Source organism: Orbicella faveolata, unplaced genomic scaffold (assembly GCF_042242905.1).
Source record: "Orbicella faveolata isolate gen_17 unplaced genomic scaffold, um_ofav_v1 contig_14, whole genome shotgun sequence".
In the NCBI taxonomy this organism is placed as follows: Eukaryota; Metazoa; Cnidaria; class Anthozoa; order Scleractinia; family Merulinidae; genus Orbicella; species Orbicella faveolata.
This window is the reverse complement of record NW_028301541.1, coordinates 4,963,496-4,980,108: the sequence shown is the minus strand read 5'-3', so window position 1 is coordinate 4,980,108 and position 16,613 is coordinate 4,963,496. Positions and strand designations below refer to the sequence as shown.

The window sequence follows — 16,613 nt, the reverse complement described above, 5'->3', positions numbered from 1 at the left end:
CGTTTCAACATTTCCATGACATTTTAAGTCATAGAGACGTCAAAACGTTTTTCTCTTGTTTTATCACTAATTTTCAACCCTTTTAAAATGTTTGTCTCGTTCAAATTTCCATCACTGAGTGCTTCCTCCAACCGAGAGCTTTTGAGTTCTGAGAGTAACCAACATCCGAAACACATCTTCAAGTAGAAAGTCGCGATGAGAATTGATAAAATAAGCTAAAATAATCAACAAGTGGAAACTGACTTGATGTGACACTAAATTCTCCTAACCAATTTTGAAAGAACTAGATGGCATAAGTAAAGAGATATGATATTACGATCTTGGATAGACATTGTGTCAACTACCATAAGATAAGATACTCATGATTAATGATGTCAAGTAATTTCCTGAAATCTTTTTTCAGATTCCTATGCTTCAAGCTTTAGTTCATGTTCTTGTAAATAGTGATTTTACAGTTCATGCCACTAGCAGGGCCTTAGCCAGAAAAATTTATAACCTACGCAATATTCATGGTTAAATTCTCTTCCAAGGTATTTATTTAGGGTGTTTCTGATGACTTTAAACAACAAAAACGAAAAAAATGCCTGAGGCAAGTGCCTCGGTTGGCCTGTTACTAGCTACGGCCCTACATAGTTTATCAGTCTAAAAACACATACATAAAACTTACTGTTTGTCGAACAAGACGATGTAAAGTTGCCACTCGTCTGAGAAAGATAGGACACACATGCGAGGCCTTTGCACCGGAAGAATCACTGACTCACTTGGCGCGCGTTGAGGTCTTCTGGAACTTGAACAACGGAAGCGTAGGGAAAACGCAATCGTTTTTGATCGACGCCTGTTATTTTTTCATTTTCCGTTCCAAACATTGGTTCTGCACGCAATTTATACAAATGATGGATTGTGGCGTGCTTTTGTAAGGAAGTTTGCGTGATTCCACTGTCGCTCAGACTTCATAAATAACAGGTGTATCTAAGAATAACGACAACAAATTAAAAATCATCACCTGGGCATTGAAAATACACACGCATGATGTAATTTTTCAATCAGCAATTTCGTTCACGCGTGTACTTAATTAAGGCCTGATCAATGTATAGTTATTTTCACGGTGGTAAGGCGTAGAACGTAGAATTAAGCTTGTAATGCTTCCAGTCCTGCGCGTTAGAATGTCCGACTCAAAATACTACACATGCTATCGTTTCAAAAATGTTTTCGTTAATAGACGTGGCTCTCCCAGTCCAATAGAAACTCGAACGATAGCTTTTCAACTAGTATCCGGTTTATTATATAACGCCTTAACCAGCTTATCAGCGATATTTGCAACTAGTACTACGATTATTTTGGCGATTATAATGTGATCAAGTTTGTTTGTTTATGTCGTAATCCCCCATGATACTATTTTCAGATGTGGACTAGCGAGTGTTTGGCTAATTTGCAGAGCTTGGATTAAAATGCAACTATCTTTACAGAATTAGCACGGAAGAGCATTGTTTAAGCGGTAAGAATAAAGTACAAAAGCGTTTTTATTATCAATTGTTTAAACGTCCTCTACGTTCGTTCTTTTGATTTACCACTAAGATTAATTAAAGTTTACAACAGAATACAGCTAAGTAGAGCTATCGAATGGTTCAGGAAGTTAACACGTGTTAATTCTAAGAGTTAACTGACAGCCAAAATGTGTATGACTGATGAACTGAATTCTACTACAGAAACAATCAAACTGAATTGCTAGACAAAATCAAACTCATGGTAACCTCTAGTTCACAGTTCCCCTTCCGGTTTTCATACAGTTTTCTAAAATTTCTACTGGGAAAATGCGAGTTATAGTAAATATGTCTTAATTAACTGGAATGATCAGATCCCATCATTCTTTTGACCTAGCAAGCCTAGAAAAGAAGTTAGGATTTAAGGATTTTAAACGCGGCTTTGCTCAGAAACTTTTCTAGCGAATTCTCAATTTGTTTTAAAAGTTATTATTTATGAAACCTGAAGAAGTTACCTCCTGTTCAGCTGGGAAGTCTAACTAATGATGTGGGAAGTTTCGTTTTTGAGAATTGTGGTGCGTCTGGAGGTGTAACGTACTAACCAAATGAAGACCTTTTCCGGTTCTTGTGGAAATCCTGATTAAAAATTCTAGTGTACTGTCAGAAACCCCTAACTCGTTTCTTTTGCTAATCGTTGCACTATATTAAAATTAAAGATAAAATTTACAAGACAATTATGTCAGTTTACCATTCCGCCCAAGCAATATTTCTAGAACATCAGTGGTACATTTTAATTGCTGATCACGGCAAAGAACATATCAAATAAAATGAGACAGTTTCACATAAATTTAGAAATTATACGAGAAAGAATGCAATACAAAATGATTGCAAGGCGTTTAGGGTTTATACTGTAAACTTATGTGAAACCGCAACCTTGGCATGGTCGAGATCACCTAAGGAAATTTCTCAGTACGGGACAAGGCGCTTTTATCAGTCCAGTGACTTTGTTGACAGGCTCAAATCACGGCGCGTTAGTCTATAAGAAAGTAAGGTCGTTCGTGTGGTTATAAAATTCAAACCAAATACACTTTGTTTTAAAGACACCCGTTCCTGTATACCGTCCAACTGCCATCTGGTTAGCTGTCAACTGGAGGAACCGTGCCAGACTTCAGACTGGGTCCTCGAGACCCAGCTGGAAAAGTTTCTGTGTTAGCCGTAACATCTGCTAGAGGTAAAGTGACATTAAAAATCGGTCCCGTCTCCAGTTTGCGGCCGACGAAAGAGAAAACCATAGAGATCCCTTCCCTTAACACACATGCAATGAATTGTCTCTGATGAAGCGAAAAATTTGACGTCGAAATAAATGTCAAAGTATAAAAGATCGTTCTTTCTTAGTCGAGTTTTCTTCCTGGAGACTTCTTTTTGGAGATTTTGGTGTTCTCAGCTATCTATACACCCCTACACGAGTCATTCTAGAAGTGCGCTCTCAGTTTAACGTCAAATAAACAAGATAACTGCCAATGCTTAAAAGAATAAGAAACCTCAGGAATGCCTTTATCGACCTTTAGACAAAGTTACACGTGTATGTACCAGATCCTACTTCTGCTATTTAGCGTCAAGATTTTATTGAAGGTATATGTTTCTTTGACGTTCCTTCGAGTTCAGCAAGATTTTGATCAATTTGATGTTCACAACAAAACCTTTTAAGAGATATTTAATTTATCGAGAAGTTAAATCGATTAAGAAAAGATCTGAGTGACACGTGCATATAACATAGCCTAAAGGCATCTCTACCGTTTTGCCTCTTCGTTTCTTTTGTATACTTATTCAACTGTTCTGTTTGTTTTATGTTTTTGAACCCCGCTGTGACTCTCTTAATATTTCCTTACCAGTTGCACATGTTTGTTTTTCTGTCCTAGCGATATCTGTCTTTTCAATTCTTTGCACACTGATCTCAATTGTGTCGTTTGGTTCATGTTTAAAGGAGCTTAGTCGCGTTATTTTGAGTTACTCTGGCCTCGTACAAAAAAAAAATACCTATAAATTGAAGGAAACCTGAAAATAAAAGTTTACTAAGATAGGAAAACACCAAAGAGATAATGATAAACCTTAAAGGAATATGGATGGTTAAGGATGGAGAAGATTGACACGGATTACAAACGACGAACTTGAAAAATTCAAGCTACACTTCTCAAGACGAGCAAACCGTGATGTAGCTCCTTTATAAACGTTCGGTTAATCAAATATTTCCGCTTGGGCAGAACAATTCGCACTTGAGAACACTAGTTTACACCGGCACGGAAGGGCGACATGTTCTTTCAACAAAAATACGGCTTCGTTAATCTAAAATATGTATTTAATTATTGCAATAACTCATCCGAAAAACTAACAACTTCTTTTGTTCCAAATCTTAATTCAGCTATTTCTAATAATGGTGCATTTTTGGAAGCCGGTTTAAAAGACCTTCCGGTCGGGAAAATACGTAGCAGTTATCACCCGGAACGGAACCAGCCCTTTTTAATTGTTAAAGTTTCCTTCCTTTTCCACTTTGAAAAACTGTTATCCATAATTTATGTCCAGTTGTCTTTTGTTCCCGAGGAGTTTTTGAATGACTGTTTTATCTCGGTCTTATGTCGGGAGTCTTTTATCAGCCCCCGCATGTAAAAACATCGTTCTATATTAAACAAACGGCGGGCCGGAGCTGCAGCCCCGTAGTAGATAACTAGCCAAGAGCGAGAAGATAATTGACTTGGAATACAACAACCACTGTCTTTCTTTATATTTCGTTGACATTTCTTCGCCAGCCTAAAGATGCCTCAATAGGTTCGTTGTAAGGTACCGTAATATACTGTTGGCAACCGGTCTTTTCTCTTACTGTGTTTTTCCGTGAACAAGAACACACGAGGGCGGTAAGGACGAAAAGGGGTTGGGGCGAGTACCCCACGCAAGTCTCGTCCCATTCCCTTCTAGTCTAAAATGTCTCGCCTCATAATCCCTGCCTCATTTCGAGAGAACAACAGACTGCCCTCACTCTAGTCCCGTAAACATTCAAGATGGTTTCTTTTAGGATACTAATGAAGGAAAAGAAAGGAATGTGAAATTTACTCGACAAAAATAAATCGAATTTTGACTTACTAATGACTTATATGTTGGGTTACAATTCTAATATTACAGTGCCACTACTTGAACCGGGCCAATTAAAACAAATTAACCAATTAAAACGTTAATTGACATTACAACAAAGTGAAGAGTGGCTTGCACTTGAGGTTCGAAAGTAACCGGCTTAAAAACCCATCGGCTTAAGAAACCTCCTGTCTCTTTGTCATTCAATTGGAAATATTCAATCGTGACTGAATTACCCGCACGCGTTTTCCCGCGCTTAGCGTCAGCTAAATGAATTTACTTCGAGACCCGGGGGGAGTACCCCCTATACCGGCCTATACGGGGAGGCTTCGCCCCAGAGGGGTACCTTCTTCAGACTTCAGGTATATAAAAGGGCGGCGGTTTCACAAGTTGAGGTATATGAAAGGGCAGGGAAATCTGTCGTTTAAGTATAACGGGAACGGGAACTGAATAAATGATACTTGCTTTTTGGTAAACATCTCTTCTGGTTATGCTTGATGTTCTCCTGTAGTATTCTTCACTAACTTTATTCTAAGGATGTAGAGAAGGGATGAAGTGGTCGTTTTATGACCATTAGGTACGTGAAAGAGGTATCTTTTTTCAATAAAAGGTATGCAAAAGGAGTACATTTTTTGTCAAAATGGTACAAAAAAGTGTGAAGGGTTTTTCCTGGGGGCGGAGCCTCTCCGTACAACGTTTTTGTAGAGTACCCCGCCCGGTCTTCCAGTTTGATTGGTCGTGTCAAAAGAGCATGTGTGGGGGATGGAGGGGAGAGCCAAGGCGCGCTGGATGACGCGTTTGGAATTAGGCTAACGGTACGATCATGTTGCGAAAAGCTATTTGTAAAAAAATCTTTCAATTTCGTTTTGTGTTTATGTGGTTTCGCGGAAGCTGCGAAATTTAGAGACTCGGGCGAATTTTCGGACTACGTTTAAAATGCTTGGGCAAAAAAACTGACTCCCTTGTCAAAATAATATGATTTTGCACAGCGCGAAAAGGCCTAGGTATGAGTTTAGCGCTACAGTGTTACGCTCAGTGTTACGCAAGCTATGTAGGTAGCGGTTTCGCGTAAGAGATAACAACAGGAGACAAAGATTTACTATTCATTCTTTTCACTCCTTTATTTATTCTCTTCCAACTCAACAAGATTGTGCGCTCACTGTGGTACAACTAGGGCGAGCGTACATCTTACTCATTCACAGCGCGAAATTTGAAGTCCTGTTTTCAACCCTGAAAAACTCGCGTTTTCCCATTGTCTCAGAACAAAAAAATGCGCCAAAACAGTTACTGATTCATATGGAAAAGAAATAGTGGAATTTATTTAGAAATCGAAGCCCAAATCTACTGCATCACACCATAGTTCTACTAACTATGATCACACCTTTTTGCTCGGACCCGCTCGTTTCATCGCCCGGCCTTTTTCCGCCTTGGCTTGACTGGTCAGGCCCGCGGTGTACGTTAAATATTAGCCTGCAATGCAGGGGCACAGCGGCAAAATGACTGCGCATGGTCGGCTATTTTGCCTTGGGGGCTCCCTTGTGAAGATGCAAGGCTGATCAAACAACGAAGAACGCTTTCCACGCCGCAATACTGTCGCTGATTGTGTTTATGATCTTGCGTTTTATTTCTAACATTTAAACGTAAACGTATTTCATGGTATTTTTTAAAACTGCAACAGGGAACCATAGCTAAAGAAATTGACGGGAAAAAGGAATAAAACTAGGCTATTAGATAGCAACTACATCAGAGGAAAATATTTTGCCTTGTATGGCAGCATCCGATTAGCTAAGAAATATTATACATATTCACTTTTATCACCAGTTCGGTTGAAAATTTACTCATATCGGAAATCCCTCCATCATCCAAACGTGGAGGTAACGAGAATCTGGTCTCTGGATCTTTGATCTCTTGGACTACTGTCACGGTCTTGCACAATCTTCATCAAAATTATACTGCTTCGACTTCTACTGCTAGTACTTGACTAACAAATGCACACGCACTTAAATAGCCTATCATTTAGCTATGTGTGGGCCACACGGGACGACTGACCTTGGAGGATAAAACATCATTTTTAGAATACTAACCCAAACACTTTCACGCGACTTTTAGAAGCGAACAACAAAGTTCTTGTGATAACCAAAAGAAACTAAAGTTTAGAGAACGAGAAACCTAAACAGGATCTTTTTGGGAGATTCAGACCAAGGCCAGTAGACAAACCCAAACATGACCATCGATGGGGTATTGTTCGGAGCTTAAGTACCCTCGAAAAACTAAGATAAACAACTTGGAGTCATGTGTGGGGGCAGTCGGGCTCTAGACTCACAAGACTAACGTGGTAACTACAAAATGCCAAACAACTGATGTTCACGAACCAAAATACTAAATTCTATGCGTGTGACATTGGTAACTAGTTCGAATATTTGATAACGCTGTTATTAAAAAAAAATTATGTACTTATCTTAAGGGATGATACGCAATGGCTATAACGGCCCCGTCCACACTAAGCCGGAGGAATTTAAAAACGCAACAATCACCGGTCATTCTGGATTTGTGTTTGAGGAAAACTCGGGCAGGGAAATCACGTGATCATCGTTATGTCATCGTTTTTGAAAAGCTCCGTTTTCAAAATGTTTCCTTTCCACACTAAAACGCAATGCCGGCGTTTTATTTTCAAATTCCTCCGGTTTGAAGAGCGTTTTCGAAAAGCTCCGTTTTCGTGACGGATTAGTGTGGACGGTAGGCCTAACCGTAGAAATAAAGCTGCGTTTTCAAATTTCTCCGACGTAGTGTGGACAGGCCCAAGATTACGAGCTTGATCACATATTATGATGATAATTCACATTACCGGTGATGTTTTGAAAGTTTCAGTTAACAGGATTGCCACGGGTCAGGAAATGGTCAGGAAAAACAAAATTCTTCAAGGTCGGGGAAAAGTCAGGGAATATTATTTTAGTCGGAGAAAATTGGCATTTTGTAGAAACGTATTGAAGGCTGGAAGAAACATTTGGTGTCACTGTGATCTCAACGATGCCTTTCCTTGATGAAGAAGGAAAAATTGTTGAAACCATATCAGTTTTAATGAATGGGCGGAAAGGACGGCCGTAGGGAAGAATAGAAGCCTAACTAAATCTGACATTTTGTATTTATTTGGTCTGGGAAATGTTATTTTTATCAGGGAACAGTCAGATAATTTTGAAAAGTGATGTCCGGGCAGCCAGGGTTAAGTCGACACGCATTCCGCGTTCTAATAAAGTTGTTTAATCTGAGATGTTTTCACCTTTGACGATAAGGGAGTAAACCCGTGCCTTCAATTATTCTCGTTAATATTGAGTAATTAATATTAAAATGCGGTTGCGTCTTCACCTGCCCTGCATACCCCACGGGGAACTAAGAAACGTTTTGTAAAATGGAATTAGCACTTTTGGTTACCTAGATACCGACTATCTTTAGTAGTCCTCAATGTCCAAAATGATAGCCCACTTTCCCTGTCTCGCGTTTGGAACCCGCAACTGCTGGGCATATCAGGCGCCAGTGGATCTAGGACAAATGGTGACTGATTTCCGAAACAACGAATGCCTTCCAGAAGGGTCCAGGGCCATGCTCCCTTAGGAAATGGTCTGGATTTTTTTATCCCTGACGCCCCCTTTTGGGGCTTTCTGAGTAATTCTGAAACATCTAACCGATTTCCGTAAAAAAGCCGCGCCTGCATATTCCACTTGGGGCCTGACAAAAGTTTGTTAAATGGAATAAGTTCATCCAGTTTCCTAGGTGCCGACACTCTTTGGCAGTCCTCAAAGTCCAATATAATAGTCCAATAAAACAGTTTATAAGTTTCCCGACTGGAGCACCTACCTGCAGGGGATATTCTAAATGGGGTCCAGAAAAAGATTGGTAAAATGTTATTAGCGCTACTGGTTTCCTAGATACTGACTATATTTCGAATGTTCCATGATATAATTTGTCCGGAACGAAGTTTGTTCAGATGTTAGTTAATTATGTTGCACGTACATAAAAACAAAATTAAGTATAAGATTGCTTGATTTGTTTTTTCGTTCTGGCCATTCCGGGTACATATTTTCCGTTTTGGTTTTCAACGCTTCAGAAATTAGTGTTATAGTAAGAAAAAATTCACTTCATAACATTTTAAGAATTTTCCTGAATTTTCGCTCTTCCTGTACCATATTAATTGAGAATACAATAGAAAATAAATTTCAACCTTTTAAATGACAGAATCGTTTTACACTTTCAATTTCAAATGAAAATATTGTTCATTTTTGTCAGAGATTAACCAGTGACGAGAGCTCACAGCAAAGCGAAATAAGTATTTTCTGAAGATCTGAACAGTTCAGGAGTACAATGCACGTCACTCTAAATTGTGTTTATCTAACAGAACAAAGAACGTACAGGAACAAGCCAAGGCATTCTTTGCTATAAAAACAAATCGTGACAAAGGTTATAATTGTCTCAGAAAGCAGATATTTCCTTTGGGAGAAGAGTGAGAAAATCTAGTTCCAGATTATCGAGATTATTATATTTTAAACTTTTTCACCGTTAGCTGTCGTCATCTGAAAATCATCGTTCAACGATAATTGAATATTCCCATAGTACGAACTGTGACATAACAACAACATAGAGAACGGAAGAAGTTATTTCCTGTGTTTTATGATAAAAGAACTAATTTTGTCAGCAGAAATGCTTTTAATTTGCCGTAAACAATGAACCTTCTTAGAAAAATGTTTACAATTAACCCCGCGCGCAGAATTGCGTCGAATATGTCACGCCACTTTTGGAGTTAAAAAAATCATAAGGGGCTTTTAATTTATTTTTTTGTCAACAGTTTGAGTGGCGAAGATTGGCGCTTTTCAGGTTATTGACATCAGAAATCAGAATTCACCAGCTTAGAGCAAAGGTCGCACTCATAAGATTTAGCGCATTGTCGAGTTCTCAGTCAGTTCGATCATGCGAAGGCAATTCGATTTCCGCTTGTTCGCCATCATCAGTTTTTTAACCGTTTTAGTAGTTAGCTTTTCGTCTTTAAATGTTCGTCTTCCAAGTTTATCACCTTTGCTTTCAAAGTACTTGGTTTCTGACGCTGCGTCGCATCAAACCAGAGACTCGCCACGAAGGAGTTTGCTGATCTTAGGAAAAGGTCGCTCAGGAACTAGTTTTGTGTCCAAGATGTTTGCAAGCACGGATCGGGTAAGTAAACTAAATTTAGGGCCTGATTACACGGCGAATTTCATCCCGCGCTGGAATTTCAGCCCTGCTAGGGGGCGCTGAAATTTTGTTGCGATTACATGACGAATTTCAGCCCGGGCTGAAATATTAGCCTCGGCCCCAAATACGAAATTGTGTGCGAAAAGTCTCAGGAGAATCAAAATAGCGCCGAGAACACGAGTCGCGAAAATAGGTGCATTGCTTCTCTCGTAGTTTGGCCTCTTGTTGGAGCTCAATTTTTAACTTTTTGGGATAGTGACAGCCTACAATGATGATGGAACTGAGACAAAGCCTGTCTTAGGCTACATATCTCTGGGCCAGAAAGACCTACTTGCATAGAAAGAAAATATGTCCTCAAGCTTGCCGAGTTCATGGCTTCCCTGACAGCCTCGTGCTGTTTAACCTTGTCTCGATATTCTTATATTCCATCTGAGCTTTGAAATTAGAGAGATTTTCTATTTTATCGCCTTCATTCCACTGAAATCGCTTCTGCTTCGAAGCGGCAAGTATCTTGTTTCCTGCTTTTCAGCCCGGGCTGAAATTCCGTTTCGATTACATGGGATTTTTTCAGATTTTTTAGCCCGGGCTGCATTGGCGCCCGGGCTGAATCCTTCTCCATGTAATCGCCAATTTGATTTCATGAGAATTTGTTTCAGGAGCCGGGCTGAAATTCGCCATGTGATCAGGCCCTAAAAGAGGAAATCGTTTTGGAAGTTCTTCATAATATGAGCTCATTTTCACGCTTCACACGCAGGAAATGGGAAATTAAGGTTCAAAGAGCACTGTTTATATTCTAGAGGGTAGGAACCGGAGAGTACCTCGACACTTAAAAATCGATACAGGTTTATCCGGTGAAGTATTTGTCTGCCATCGTACTGTCAAACAATAATCTTGAGCATGACAAAAATTAGCCTTATTAGGGTGTCGCCTAAGCGGTCTTCCGAGTCTCAGCTTAGAAGTTCAAAATGGCATCAAGCTTGTTACAAAGACTCGTAAATTATCATGTCAGACGAAGTTTCGAAAATTTTTCGTAAAGAACTACCGTGCTCAGATTAGGAAAAACTTCGATTCCGAGATTAAAGGACCTTACAGGAAAGCCAAATGTTTTCTTCGCTTTCATATACCCTGGAGTCTCGCTAGCCAAACGTTATCAGTAGGGAGGACTGTGCTAAAAACTGAACTGAAGTTGTTAATATTTATGGGCTGTACTTTGAGCTCGTCCACAGCCTGTGAGCTTGTCCCTCTTAGCTGAATGGCGTTGGAATACAAATGATGCAAGGGACCGTAAACGAAAATGCTGCTGGTATACACAGGATCTGTAAAAGATCTGATCAGCCAAAAATCGAAAAAGAAAAAGAAAAAGAAAAAGAAATAACCTAAAACTAGAAATAGGCTTGCTTCATTGTTATTCTGTCCTGGGACGAGAAAAAGGTGTCTATGGAGACACATGGTTGATAGGCTAGATTGTTGGACTTAGATTTTCCCGGAAATGTCTCCTGGTTTATCTCTACTTGAAATCCTCTGATTACGCCAACCCGGAAGGTTTTAGTTCAAGATCAAGTAGTGGATATTTTTTTTGCGAGAAACCAGCGTTGAATTAGTGAAAATCTTAATCCGAGAATCTAGACAATCTAGCCACCTTTTCCGAGTATTATAATACTTTATTTATGTGTCGAGGTTGTTAAGCCGAGGGATAACGTTCCACTAACAGAGGACACCTACCTAAAAAGAAATTACAAAACCTAAGAATGATTTAAAATTAGTCTATTTACAAGTTACAAAACTTAAGGCGGGGGTCTACCTGAATTTAAGCGAAGTTTTAAGAAGTTTAAAGAGGGACTAAAAGGAAAAAAAAAAATTTGGAACACCACCAGACAGTTGAACGCCACCCAAAAGGGCACCCCAGGTTGTTGGACAACTGTTTGGTGCGTCTACCAATTTTTAACTTCAAATTCTAATTTTTAAAACAACATCAAATCTTCAAAATTTCTTATTTCCATAAATTTTACTAATCCTTTGAGAAAAACTATTTATCCCCAAATATACCCAAAAATCACCACAAAATTTACAAAACAGTTCAAAACGTAGAAATGTGGGGATGAGCCGAGAGAGTTTTGACTGCTTGAAACGTGAACGAGATATTTGTGTTAAAACCGTAATACCCAGCCAAAATACGGCCTTCATGTTAACCCCCGCTTTAATAATAACAACTTTTTGTCTATCTATAAGTTCCATAAGAATAAAAGCATTAGAATTGATGCCAAGGCCTCCCGGCTAAAAGAGACAGATGACTTTATTGATGTTTATTGTGCGTTTGTGTGTTCGTGTTGGAGACAAAATAAGGTATGCAAGACACAAAAACGCGGTTTCAAAATGTTTTATTTCTATTACTGTTAAAATAGTTTCTGTATCTAGTGATTTAATATTTCCATTTAAATTTTACATTTACTCACGTGAATTTACAAGCAAAGTGATGAAGAAAGCCTCACATTGGACAGTTCACTGATACCCCGCATTTTTTTATTACGCGCCGTCCTGCGCCATCCTTGAATAAGCGCTGCACTAGCCTCCCACGTAAACGCTCTTAGGGCCCGTCGCGCGTTCCTCCCCCACGTTTGTGGGAGGCTAAGAGAGGTCAAAGAATACAATAGGGACTCTGGCATATTTTCGATTGACTACGGTATGTTTACATCTTGAATTGTCTCCACAGATTTTCGAGGTCTACGAGCCGTTGCGATTTCACTACCTTACAAACGTCGAGAAGTTACAAGTTCTGCAGGCATTCCTCTCCTGCAGGTTTAAACCAAGTAATTTATGGAAAAAAGACTATTTTCCACCATTTTGGTACATAAAAGAGACGAAATACTACGTCGAACCGAGCAAAAACTTGGCCTGCGTAAAATACCGGAGTGGACGAAAGCGTTGTTTTCCTGCTGGTAGACTGTTTCGAGGATTTCTTGATAAATGCAGACAGAATTTTGACAACACGGTTGTTAAGGAGCTTTCTGATCGCCTCCCACACAAACGATTGTCAAGTGTGATACCAGAAATTATAGACCGCACAGACAATGCTGATATCCGATTATTGCACGTGGTACGTGATCCTAGGGCAAATATCAATTCAAGAATAAGAGTGGGTTGGATGCCGGATTACAAAAATGCAACCTTTGAGCAAAAGGTTCAAACACATTGTGATGAAATAGTTGAAAACATTGAGTTTGGCCAGCAGCTCAACAAGTCTCTCAAACACAGATACAAACTTATTACATACCGGGATATCGCAGCCAGACCGGTTGATACGGCTCGAGAACTCTTCAAGTTTGCAGGTTTTAATATGTCTGACAAGACTTTGAAGTGGATCCTAGAAAGGACAAATCCAGACCACTCAATCGAAGCCCCTTCACAGTTCAAGAAACCGTACTCGTTAGTAAGGGATTCTAAAGCGAACATTGACAAATGGAGAGGCGAGTCGCCTCCCGAACGGACTCGTCTTATAGAAAAAATATGTCAGCCACTGCTGGAACTTTTGGAGAAAATACGTTTTGAGCGAGAGTACTTGTTGGTTTAGTTTTGTCGAAGGCAATCCTGGTGCCATAGAGAATAAGCCAGAATGAAATAAATAGTTAGGAAGGTTGGGAAAATACTGATATACCTTTTCTTGGTATATTAACCTTGGGAGATCCTTCAGAATGTTTCCTTGGCCCACCCAATAAGGAATAAAATGATCTCGAAATCAGATCCCCACGGCCAAGCGTCCAACAGACTGTGGTCTTGGTATAAGATAAGAATAGGAAGTGTACAGTTACGCCCCAGATACTGGAATGGTGACAGCTGTGACGAAGTCAAGATCTCTCTTCATTGGTATTTGTCTATCATGTGGCACTTAACTTTTGCGGGTTCTAAACTGTGCGATTTTTGCGGTTTTTCCACAATCCGCAAAGCAAAAGTTCTCGCAAAACTTTTTTCCGCAAATATTTACTACACTGGCGAAATTACACATACAAACATCACAAGTAGATGACCTTGTTGCTTCCATCAGCCACATAAAAGCACCAGTCACCATGTAATTGTTATAGAGTGACACTGACTACTGGATTAGTGCGTTTTACATCTCTACAAGTTGTTTCAAGTTGTTTCACTTGAACGCGACTTCCCGAAAATCGCAAAAATTAATACCCAGCAAGAAAAACCAGCCTTTTACGATGGCAAAAATTAGTTCTCGCAAAATACAAAATATTGGCGATTCGAAAACATAAACTCCCGCAAAAATTTAGTGCCACATGGTACATAGTTCCTGTTCGACTTTTACCCGAGCGTTCACGCTCAATTGATTTCGGTGACGTATCCGAGACGAATGGCCCGCCTCGGACCACGTGACCCGAAAACGATTGACGGAGGTCAAATATGGAGGCCTAGGAACTAGGCAACATTGGCAACCCAATTCTGTCTCGGAGAAGTCACTGAACAGGGTTGACATAGTCCAATCCAAACAAAGGGATCGTAACTGACTGAGTCCTATGATGCTAGAGTTTAGGCTTCATGCAAATTTTCGTTTTAGAAAGTCCTTATTAGTGAATTTGTCAGCTTGTAAGTTAAACCACAATAAGTTACAATGTTTTGGTCGCTTATGCCTTGTAACGCTGCATACTGCAATAACTACAGTAGAACCCCGGTAACTCGAACACTGAAGGGAAACGAAAAACTGTTCGAGTTAGCGGGGTTTCGAGTTATCGGAGTCGATTGAAATATTCAATTTCCAGGTTAATAATTAATAGTTTACTTATTTTCAGCACTTCGGTATACAATACAGTGCAAATTGAAGTTATTTCACGAGAAACTAATACGTTTTGTAACAACTGTAATGATTATGCATTCTTACAACAATCCAATACTGTGAATGTAACTTAGTTAACCGTAGAATTCCGAAAGTAACGGCCTCCGTTACTTTCGGATTTAGCAGGTCCAAGGAGCCGCGACTTTCGGGTAGCCGCTACTTTCGGGTAGCCGTTACTTTCGGATGGTTAAAAAACGTTTGTAATAGTCCTTTTCACGGTTAATTTTTCTCCTTTGCATTACAATGTAATCTAACGTGGATGCGAGGCAATTTCGGGCTAAAACTACAAAATAGCCCGAAATTGCCTCACATACATGCTAGATTTTATTGTAATGCAAATGAGCAAAGTTAACCGTGAAAAGGGCTATTGAGCAGTCATTTTACACAAAGAAGACACGTTACATGATACGTATGAAAAGGTCATTCAGTTTACGTATTAACCTGCGATCAGGCGTTACGTATTTATTACCAAAGCATACTGTAACAAAAAAAAAGGCGCCAAACGTGTGTACAATACAATGAAAAGTAGCGTTCATAATATACGGGAACTAAATACTGTATTATTTGAGTCTGATCATACCGTATCTAGCACATACAGCCCTTATATGTAAGCTCCACTCCTCCTCCTTGGACCCAAGTGCCTTCTGGAGCACTCCTGGATTGTCCAGTAATCTTGGAACTAATAGAAATATTGCCATCCACTAATGGCTGAAACAGAACTTCAGCCAGAGAATCGGGAATATGCCCCACTGTTTGCTCTGCTGCGTTCGTTGTGCTATCTCTCATTCTGACGACAATGGCATGCGCTGAATGAGGATTTTCTGGCTCAGGATAGCAAGCACATGTTGAATTAATTCGTGGGTCGACTCTGTATATATGATCTCCTTTTATCCGTGACTTGATGGTACAGAAATGCTTGAATGCAGCGTCCATAATGTCTGGAGTTGTAGTTAGATTCGGTACGTACGTGCAGTATAACTGTCTGAACTGTTGTGTGAGCAAAGACGAGTCGCATCCGTGGCACAAGGTTACACAATGGTTCATTGCTCGTTTAGGAATCGAGTCACATGCTGTGCAGGTGACCTTTGGCCCGCGCCTTTGCACAACAAAATTCATCATGGAGGAAACATGCTCAGTTTGTGAAAGGGTCACTAAGTATAAGTGTATGAAATGCAAAGTATCTGTGTGTGCTTTGTGTGCTCCTGAAACAGCTCAAACGGTGAATGAAGTCGAGTACAGACCGATGAAACGGGTAGGAGTTTGCCTGACATGCCAACAATTACAAAGGCCCGAAATAGACAACGAGGACGATGATACCACGCCGGAGTCGCATTCGTTTCCAGCAAGTCAAAACACTGAACCCAGCCGGAATTCAGAAGCCAGCCAGAACTTAGACGCCAGCCAGAACTCAGACACCGGTCAGAACTCTGAAGACAAACAGAATTCAGAAGCTAGCCAGAACTCTGAAGCCACTCAGAAGACTGGACAAGCCGAACAGCCGAAGCAACAGTTTCACAAGAGGAAACAGTGGACTCGTGAACAGAAGCTAGAATTTATCGATTTGTATAAGAAGCACAAAAACAAGGCCAAAGCAGCCAGAGAGTTCACAGAACGATATAAAGTTCATCTGAAGCCGAGCACCTACAACCCTTTAATTGCTCAACAACTTAAGCTGCGGAATGACCCAAGAAAGTCCAGAAAGCCAGGCGCTGGTAGGCAGCCTTCTTATCCGGAAATGGAGAAACAGCTGTACAGTGAGTTCAAAGATTTACGAAGTAAAGGCATCAAAGTCAAAGAGTGGTGGTTCAGAAACAGATGCAAAGAAATAAGGCGAGAAAAATATCCTGATGCAGACTTAAAAATGTCTGACCATTGGTTTGTTCGATTCAAAACCCGTTTTGATATATCTCTTCGAAGGCCAACAAATGTTGCTCAGAGCCACCCAGAGACTCTGCGCG

At 40.0% G+C, this 16,613-nt stretch overlaps 1 protein-coding gene across 1 annotated transcript; it reads left to right on the top strand.

The window, feature by feature from the left end:
- The first annotated feature begins 9,459 nt into the window (after positions 1–9,459).
- Positions 9,460–15,215, top strand: LOC110068488 (carbohydrate sulfotransferase 3-like). Its single transcript, XM_020775868.2, has 2 exons — positions 9,460–9,803; positions 12,532–15,215. Exons 1-2 carry the CDS (start codon positions 9,564–9,566, stop codon positions 13,387–13,389), a joined length of 1,098 nt encoding a protein of 365 aa, XP_020631527.2. The 5' UTR covers positions 9,460–9,563; the 3' UTR covers positions 13,390–15,215.
- The last annotated feature ends 1,398 nt before the right edge of the window (positions 15,216–16,613 follow it).